At 40.5% G+C, this 10,400-nt stretch overlaps 1 protein-coding gene across 1 annotated transcript in view; it reads right to left on the bottom strand.

Annotated features, from left to right (window-relative positions):
* Positions 1-4,042: 4,042 nt before the first annotated feature.
* The window catches only part of gcm2 (glial cells missing transcription factor 2), a 30,283-nt gene continuing 23,925 nt past the window's right edge, over positions 4,043-10,400 (bottom strand). Inside the window, exon 5 of the mRNA XM_059945803.1 lies at positions 4,043-4,915. Within this exon, the coding sequence (XP_059801786.1) occupies positions 4,043-4,915 (873 nt within the window). The remainder of the gene's footprint in view (positions 4,916-10,400) is intronic.

Below are 10,400 nucleotides of genomic sequence, written 5' to 3'. Positions count from 1 at the left end.
AAATAAATCAATCAATAAATAAAGAAATAAAATTTGCTCTCCAATATTGTGTCAACATTGAAGACGTAATCTTCACAGAGAAATTATTTCACACAATCTGTTTTCACCATGGAACCAATGGTTGCTTGGATAAGTATTCAGGAAGAAAAATCTTTGTTTTCCTGTTTAATGGAACAATTGATGTATCAGCAATAAAATTCCACTCTGCTGCAAACAATCAGGTCTGATCAGTATATAGCTTCATATTTTCCTCATCGTGCCATCATATTTCACCAATGCCCTCTTAATCCAGTTGCCTTTGACCACCTGCAGGTAGGGGGTCTCCCAGAGGAATGACACTGTATAATGTTTTATCTCACTATGTGACCTTCCTCATAATTCTCTGTCCCTGCAGCAGCTATTGAATTTAAGAGCTGGACAAGGAAGGGATAAAAATTGCAAGATGGTAATTAATCTTACATGGTGTTCATACACATTCTCATTGCCAGAATAACTCAACAGTAATGGCAGGAGTTGGAATATTTGATAACTGTTGTGAAATGTTCACACTCCTGTTGCAGTGAAGCTCTCATTTTTAAAGGTTGAAGAGATTGGCCTTATTTGTCACATGTATTTTGAAAAATTGAAAGATATGGTGAAATGCATTATTTGCCTTAAAAACTAAAACAACCTGAAGATGCTGAGAGCAAACCACAAGTGTTACCATGCTTCCAGTGCCAACATAACCTGTCCGTATCTCACTAACCCTAACCCTTGGAATGTGGGAGAAAACTGGAACACTTGGTGGAAACCAATGCAATCATGGGGAGAACATACAAACTCTTTACAGACAGGGATGGGAACTGAACACCAATTCATACTTCATCTAATGATGTTTACTAACATTATTCATACCATATGCTTGAAGTAAACCTTAACTGAAGCTTGGGAGTGAATAATGCTTTCTCCTTAAAAAAAGCATGGTAGCATAGCAGTTAGAACAGCATCTTACAGTGTCTACACTCAACAATTGAACATAGAATATAGAAAATTATAGCACAGGAACAGGCCATTCAGCCCACAATGTTGTGCCGAACTGGCTTTTTAGCTGATTTGGCACAACACTGTGGGCTGAATGGCCTGAACCTGTGCTGTACTCTCTATGTTCTATGTTCAATTGTTGAGTGTAGACACTGTAAGATGCTGTTCTAACCGCTATAAACCAATGCCAGCAGAAGCCACACCAGTGTGACTTACCTCTACAGAATTATTTGAGGCAGGTACTATAACATTTGAATTATGTTTGGACAGGTATGTGGATAGGAAAGATTTAGAGAAATAAGGGTCAAATGTGGGCAAATGCATAGATGAGCATCTTGGAAAGCATGGGGAATTTGGCTGAAGGTCCTTCTTCAATGCTATATTACTCCATGTTCTAATTATGCTACTTATCCTAAAGCAAAATGCATTTTAACTATACCAATATCTTGAGAATCACACATAACACAGCTACAACAAATCATACATTAATAGAAGACCATAACATTTGGTTATGCTGGCTGGTGGTAGATTGGCATCTGCACGGACAGGACTTTGAGGCAAGAGATCCTGGGTTCAAATTCAGCCGGCTCCTTGGATAATTTCCTTCTGTGCTAGGTTGAGCGTTGAGCTAGCAACTCAGCCTCATAAAACAGAAAAACGCTAAATAAATGGCAGGGTTGTCGCCCAATGTGCCATTGTGGCACCGGAGGATACTACAACATTCAGTTGTAAACTTACACACTTGATACTTTATGTATCTTATACGAGTGTTTTGGTGAACTAGAGCAATGTTGCAATGACTCTATGGCTGCAGATGGATCATCCACAGTCTACCTACTAATACCACTTGAAAGAGCAATTCTGGGGTGGCTGGCTGTGGGAACAGGTGGTTGTGCTTCTTGGGGAAATGTGCTGAGAAATAATGTGTGAGCTCAGGAGGGGTATCATCAAAATCCTGAACCTGCACATCAGGGTCTGGGCAAACTCTTTAGCAGTTGCTACCATTGATTCATCCTTCTGACTTGGAGCTGATGCTAGTCATGCTTGTCAGGGGCACCTGATACACAGGACCTACCTCCTGTCATATGCCTCATTAACTATGTCAGACTTCCCCCTGTACCTGACAGCCTCCCTCTCCTCTGCTGTGTGGCTGCTTGAAGAGTGTCTCTTAAGGCATGAAGTACTGTCTGTAGTTTTGTCCTGTCAGGAACGGTGCAGGACCCTTTTTACAATGTCTTTCTGGATATGAATCATCCTCATACAATTTCAAATGACATTTTGACTAACTTAGTTATTCTTGATGGCACAATCATATGACAGTTAATGTTCTGCACGATTCCAACAATCTGGGTTTAATTCTGACTGTGTATAGTTTCTATGTTCTCCCTGTGACTTGACTATTTCTTCCCACATCTCAAAGATGTACTGGTTGATAGATTGGTTGGTTAGTTGGCTGGTTTAAATTGCCTCTAATACAGGTGGGCAGTGGAAGATGTGGTGGGAGGGAGGGGGGAGGGTTGTGGAGTTGAGAGAGAAAAGGTTCCAAGGAATGGAACTGACCCAGTATAGATTTGATGGGCCAAAGGAACTACTTCTCTAACAAAAGAAAATATGGGAATATGATACCAGACCTAATGTTAATGCTAAATGTTTTGATGCATCAATAATCAGAGATCTATTTTCTACATGCTTTAATTGGTATGAAAGAACTTGGGGCATCCCAAAGACTTGAAAGATGTCAATTCTGTCCAAATTCTGACATACAGAATTGAGCGAAAGGTAAAAACTTATGTTTTTCCAATGCTTTACTATCTTAACCCAATTTGCTGTCTGAAGTTCAATATTCCAGTATGATCAGAAAATGAAAGACCTCTCCAACTGGGCTGCTGATACAAATACAGAGTACCATCACTCAGTTTTGGATTATGTTCATCTTTGGGGTGGTGACAGATGAAAAATTGCATTCCATTCCTTGTCACCCCAATGAGCAAAGGGGTCCAACTTTAAAGGCTGAGAACAAATTGGACTCTAGAACATTCCAGGATTCTTGGAAAACACAATGGACTCAGCTCTTTGGCTCCTAACATCCATGCTCTTTTGTGCTACGTCACATTAGAGTTGAAACTGCTGAGTACACTTGATTGGAACAGTTTCCAAAGGATGAGGCAATCAAGAGATATGAGGATATTGGAAGAAAATGGCCCAGAGGGAGATCACACACAATCTTGTAGAACGCCAGAACACACTCATGGAACCTGGTCAAGTTCCAAATTAGTATTTTCTTATTCCTCTGAGTTTCTAAACAAAAACACATGATGCTGTGGCACTTAATGTATCAATTCATACCCAGACCTTCTTGGATTGTACATATTTAACAAATATAATAAGATTATTTAACCATATTTTAGATCAAACATATAACTGTACTTTTAACAATAGTTTCCATAATGATAACAGTGTTGACTATGAAGGATATTGATATGGAAGAGATGAAATAATTATCATCTTTAGCTAGGTAAGCATCAATGGTTTGAATTGCAGTTTTATACTTGAAGTGTCTCTGGTTGGTCAAGAACTGAAGGAATCGTTTCAAGATTTCGGAATGGTTCAGTTCAATAAGTTCCATTCAAGTTTGGTCCTTGCTTTTCTAGGCTTTTCTGGGGTTTATTTTTAAAGGTTTCAGGTTAAATTGTAATTTAATTACAGATCAATTCATCAGGTTTTCATTGAAGCATTTCAAAGATAATGTATAGTACATTTTAGTTAACAACAGGGCTAAAATCGTAATTCTCAATACAAAAGGCTTAAAGGTCAAGTTTAATGTCAGAGAAATGCACACAATATACATCCTGAAATGTTTTTTCTTCGCAAAATAGCTTTCTATTTAGATCTCTTGCAATGGATTGAAATATTATTTTTTTATGTATCAATCCAAAGGGTAGTTTCTGTATAAATGATGAGGACCACAATCAGAGACCATAACAACAATTATATTCAACTCAATGCAAACATTTGATTATGTTTAGTATTCTCCAGTCTCATATCTGAAGGAATGAACTAATCGATCAGGGTAGGAATTTGTGGGACAACTTCCATATCTGTAGTTTTCCAGCCCTTCAGACCGGTCTGTTTTAGACGTTCCTTCCTGTTGATAGACTAGGGATGACTTGATCACACCATTGTCCTCTTGGAATTTTGTCTCAGGATATATGGAAGGAGGCATGATTTCTGCCAAATGGTTGCAGTTTGGAAGATTTTTAGCATCACAGATGTTATCACCAAACTTGCTCATAGGTTTGTAAGTTTGATAGGAGACCTTGGTAGTTGTGGTTATGATAGTTTGTAAAGCTGGAGGAGTAGATCCAGAACCAGCTAATCTGCAAGGGTATTCCCCATTGTAATAATGACTGGAATTGGGTGTGATGTGTCCACAGTCGTTCCCATATCCTTTCAATATTTGCTTCCATCCATGATGTTTATTTGGCACATCTAAGTTCCGATCATGAACATTCAAAGAGCCCTGCTGAGATCCATTAAGCTGCATGCACATCTTTCCTGAGTCAACCTCAGGCTGTATATTACCAGTATCTTTGTAAAGAGCTGGATAAGTGCTAGAACCCATGTAACCAGGCACAGCAAAATCATAGCCACATGAACCTCGAGGCATATAGATCCTTGGATTGCAGACCTTCTGAAGTGGTGAAGTCATCTCTCCCATGTTGTTGCTGGGATCATAACTCGACTTGTAAGGCTCTGTATTTTGAAAATGGGAGTAGTGGTGCGTTGGAATGGAAAAGTTTGGTTCTGCTATAATGCCATATCTATCTGGAGCTTCCATGCAAGGCAAGTGGTGGAGGCTGTTGAAGGGGCCACCCCCATCATGGTATCGACCCATCTGGAACAAACCATATACGTGACAAATTAATACTGGGGTAAACAGTACAAAAAATCCCAGCAGGATTGTACACATTTTGGATCTCTTTTGATGTTAAAAGATTAGTGGGAATGTCAACATTTATCAATAATAGTGGTTATCTTTATGCACAAAATGTTCTATAAATAGATCTAACTGTTATAATGTAGAGTGAGTTTTCTCATGTGAGAAGAAAGCTTTATCACTTCAGGTCTCCACATTCCACAGCCAGCCAGTGTTATAGGTATTAGGCAGGAAGAGCACATGAAATCACTCATTTGAATCAAGAAGTAGGATTAACTCTCAGTGAAAATCAAAACATTACACTTGCTGGAATTCTAAAATAAAAACAGAAAATGCTGCAAATCACAGAGCATCTCCTGAAAAGAAAGCTTTAACATTTCTGTTCAAAGTCACCACCTGACCTGCTGCGTGTTTCAATCTTTTCTGTTTTTAGTAATAAGATTAACCCTCTCCTGTTTGATGTACACCAGCTACTGATCTAACTTTGTACTGCTACTAATTATCATTGTTTGTAGCACAGAGACTAGTGTAATCTGCACTGAGGCCAATATGATGAACGTCTAGCACTAGCTAAAGGTAATCCAACCTGTATAAGAACAATATACATCTCTTTCGGTGCACATACGCTATAGCTGAGCAGGTGCAAGAAGGTGTAGCATACAAATTGCTGACCTTAGAAACATTGAAGGGTGGCATCATATGGAAGAGAATGGTCTCCAGAAGTTTTGGACAGAGTACTGGAGGCCTTAGTGTTGGAGGTAGGGAGGAAGAGAAATGTTCAAGGTGTGAAGAGACCTTCAAGATACATGTTCAAAAAGCACAGGGAGCAGATATCTTTGGAAATCAATATTAGCAGTATCCTCCAAGAGAACCACAATCTTGTCATGGTTTGGAGGCTTGCACACCTCAGTGACTTGAGTCAGGCATAATGCTTTGGCTCTTGGTAGGGTCACCCATGCCAAACAGGTCAAAGGTAGAAGCCAGTCTGAGAGTGGTCCACCAGTCCTCCAGGGTTCAGAGTTCAGGTTGGGGCTAACAACCCTCACTGGTAAAACAAAATTGTTACAGAAACAGCAATGAAGAATCTTCCTACATCTGAGCATGATGGTATTCCTAAGTCTTCACCTGGGACTTGCATGACTGACAGTAGTGAAAATTGAGTGAAAACTACTGACATGATGTAGGAAGCCCTGAACATCACCAGAGATGGGAGACCTTTATTGCTGCCCTAAACTCCAGTAGTGTAACTCCAGGTCGGTGTATACCTCGGAGGATTGATTAACATAACGCTGGAAGAAGTTGGAGTGGTCAGCACACAGATTTTTAAAGGCACATTCCAACCCTAATGGATGTGGTAGTGCTTGGCACCACTGGATTGATGACTGCTCAGGCCAATGTATTTAATCTTTGTGCTTGTTAAGTATCTCACCACAGTGGCATTGAATGTAACAGAACTGGCTGCAGGAGCTTTCATTACACTGTGGCAACCTGAAAGTTAGGTGAATATAGGGCCGGGATTCATAAAGAGTGGTGATGTGATGATTGGTTCTGGTTTTGGTGGTTTGAGCTGGTACTAATGTATTGGGCCACTTAATGCAGCATTCCATGTCAGTGGAATTAGTATAAAGGTAGAACGGTTAGAGGCTTGGGGGTAGTTCTTCAAAGACGTACTGACTGGCTGGTCATGAAAGCCACCCACGATCAGGCAGAGTGAGAAACTGAGAGGGGCCTGCACATTCCGAGATAAGTATTTTAATGCTTGCTATTCTGTCCTATTCCATAGGACATAGAAACTTACTGGAAGCTGTGTCCTTTTGCCTTCCCAAGGTGGGCCCAAGACCTTGTTGTAATGTAACATTTGATGTAGTCGACAAGATACAGTAAGATACCTGGGATGGGAATATTTGATTTGATCCTGAGGATTAGGAAAAGAGGGTGGAAAATCACCCTCATCTGTTTGTCCCCTCCCAGCCCTTGAAATCACTACAATCTCAGGTTAATATGTCCACAGAAATGTGGTTTGATCAATCTCACTCTCCAGGGGCCCCTCAGCCTCCAGGCCTCACAGCACTCCGGGACAAACCCACATCCTGGGACAATGTGCCATCCAGTCAGAGGCAGAGTGGTTGTAGAACCTGAAATGGTGGTCACCTTGGTGATGATAAAGGACTACTCCTCCAAGGAATTGGTGGAGCTGGGGGATTGCTACAGAAGTGAAACTGGGGGAATTATTAGTGGCATGGTTGTTAAGTATATAGAATGTAGGGGGAGGTGGAACCAAGGCTGCCCTTATCCCACTGGGAAATGGGTTGTCATCAAACCCTGGGGCAAACAATGCCTTACAAGGGACTGTTGGGGTGCAGAAGTCTTCATGGGAGAGAGTAACGGCCGTGGCAAAGGTTAAACATCCCTCCCTGTTAGACTGGGATTTTAAATCTCGAGAAGAGTGGAACATAGTGGAGGAGGGGACTAAGGCTCTCCATCAGTGGGTCCTGATCACTAGGATTTATGAGAGTGGGGATAAACTGCTGAGCTTCAAGACAGTGGAATAACCTGCCGATGGTCTATCAATCCTGACAGGATGCAAGGGCCTAGCCAGGATGTGTTGTTCTTGTGAATACAATGGCATTCTGGACAATAGGAAATACTGGAAAAGGCCAAAATTGGGAGCAAAGGTTTCCACCTTTAAAGAGGAGACCCAGTATTTTGTGGGGCTACTTGGGTATTGGTGACAACATATTCCCCACCTAACGATGATACTGAATCCAATATATCGGGTGTCTTGGAAAAGACTGCGTTCCAGTGGGTGTTCCCATCGGCAAGCTACCTTTGAGACTGCCTGAGGTTATTGAACAGGCCCTCTCCCTGGCCCTGAGACAACACAGTTTAAGATGGCATTGGTGATGACTTGCTGGCAGCAAACAAAACTACTGCAGATTACCCTATTAATCACTGCAATCAATAGCCTGTAACTTTCCTTTCAGAGTTGATCTTTTGGACAGTCAATGTGGCTTTGTGCAGGGCAAGTTATGTCTTACTAACTTGATTGAGTTTTTTGTGGAGGTGATTGATGAAGGTAGAGCTCTGGGTGTTGTCTACATGACTTTTAGTAAGAGGTTTGACAAGATCCCTCATAGGTGGCCTATCCAGAAGATTAAAATACCTGGAATGCATGATGAATTGACCATTTGAATTCATATAGTGCCTATAAAAAGTATTCATCCACCTTGGAAGTTTTCATGTTTTGTTGTTTTACAACATTGAATCACAGTGGGTTTAATTTGGCTTTTTTGACACTTATCAACTGAAAAAGACTCTTGTGCCAAAGTCAAAACAGATATCTACAACAAATTAATTAGAAATATAAAACACATATTAATGATTGCATAAGTATTCACCACCTTCATATCAGTATTTAGTAAATGCACCTTTGACAACAATCACAGCCTTTAGTCTGTAAGGATAGGTCTCTATCAGCTTTGCATATCTGGACACTGCAAGTTTTCCATATTCTGCTTTACAAAACTGCTCAAGCTCTGTCAGATTGCCCGGGGATCATGAGTGAACAGCCCTTTTCAAGTCCAGCCACAAATTCTCAATTGAACTGAGATCAGGACTCTGATTTGGCCACTCCAGGACATTAACTTTGTTGTTTTTAAGCCATTCCTGTGTAGTTTTGGCTTTATGCTTGTAATCATTGTCTTGATGAAAAACAAATCTTCTCCCAAGTTGCAGTTCTCTTGCAGACTGCATCAGGTTTTCCTCCAAGATTTCCCCATTTTTGCTGCATTCATTTCACAAGCCTTCTAGGGCCAGCTGCTGTGTAACATTCCCAGAGCACGATGCAGCCACCACCATGCTTCATTGTAGGGATAGTGTGTTTTTGATAATGTGTGCTGCTTACACCAAAGATCACATTTACTCTGATGACCAAAAAGCTCAATTTTGATTTCATCAGACTATAGGACCTTCTTTCAGCTGACTTCAGAGTCACCCACATGCCTTCTGGCAAACCCTAGCTGAAATGTCATGGGAGTTTTTTTTCAACAGTGGCTTTCTCTTTACCACGCTCCCATAAAGCTGCGACTGGTGAAGCACCTAGGCAACAGTTGTTGTATGCGCAGTCTCTTCCATCTCAGCTACTGAAGCTTGTAACTCCTCCAGAGTTGTCATAGGGTTTTGAGGATGGCCTGCTCTAGGCAAATTTACAGCTGTGCCATATTCTTTCCATTTCTTGATTATTGACTTCACTGTACTCCAAGGGATATTGAATGATTTGGATATTTTCTTGTATCTATCTCCTGACTTGTGCTTTTCAATAACCTTTTCACAAAGTTGCTTGGAGCATTCTTTTGTCTTCTTGGTGTAGTTTTTGCCAGGATACTGACTCTCCAGCAGTTGGACCTTCCAGATACAGGTGTATTTTCACTACAATCAATTGAAACACCTTGACTGCACACAGGTGATCACCATTTAACTAATTATGTGACTTCTGTACCAGTGATAATTTAGTGTGTCATATTAAAGGGGGTGAATACTTATGCAATCAATTATTTTGAGCTTTATATTTGTAATTAATTTAGATCACTTTACAGAAATCTGTTTTCACTTTGACACAAAGAGTCTTTTTCTGTTGATCACGGTCAAAAAAGCCAAATTAAATCCACCGTGATTCAATGTTGTAAAACAATAAAACATGAAAACTTCCAGGGGGGGGGGGTGAATACTTTTAATAGGCACTGTAATTGGCTTGTCCAAGATAGTGGTTGGTTGAACTTTCTCTGTTTGTGATATTTGTAAATGACCTGGATGAAAAATGTAGAAATGTGGGTCAGTAAGTTTGCAGATAATTCAAAGATTGGTGGCGTTGTGGATAGTGTAGAAATTGGCAAAGGATATAATGGAATATTGATCAGCTGCAGAGGAACCACATTGGAATTTAACTTTTGTCAAAATTACTCTTTGGGAGGTCAAGTGTAAAAAAACAGTACACTGTTAGTGGCAAGATCCTCATTACTGTCAATATGCAGAGGCATCTTTGGGTCCTGTTTCATAGCACCCTGAAAATGCCTACACAGGTTGATAGGATAGAATGAAGGCATATGGTATACTTGCTTTTATTGGTCGAATTCGAGAGTCAGGAAATTGCAGTTTTATAAAGCTCTAGTTAAGCCACACCTGGAGTATTGCATTCAGTTCTGGTTGCCCATTGTAGGAAAGATTTCAAGTCTTTGGAGAGGACACAGAAGTGGTTTACCAGGACACTGCCTGGATTAGAGGACATGTGCTATAACAAAAGGTTGGACAAACTTGGACTGTTTTCTCTAGAGTGGTGGAGACTGAGGGGGAAATGATAAACATTTATAAACTTGTGGGAGGCATAGATAAAGTTCATGGTCCCATTATTTATCTCATGTTGAAATGTCTGATACCAGAGGGCATA

The sequence above is a fragment of the Hypanus sabinus genome, chromosome 20 (genome assembly GCF_030144855.1).
Source record: "Hypanus sabinus isolate sHypSab1 chromosome 20, sHypSab1.hap1, whole genome shotgun sequence".
NCBI lineage: Eukaryota > Metazoa > Chordata > Chondrichthyes > Myliobatiformes > Dasyatidae > Hypanus > Hypanus sabinus.
Note: the sequence above shows the minus strand (reverse complement) of the source record. Positions and strands in the feature narration are given on the sequence as shown.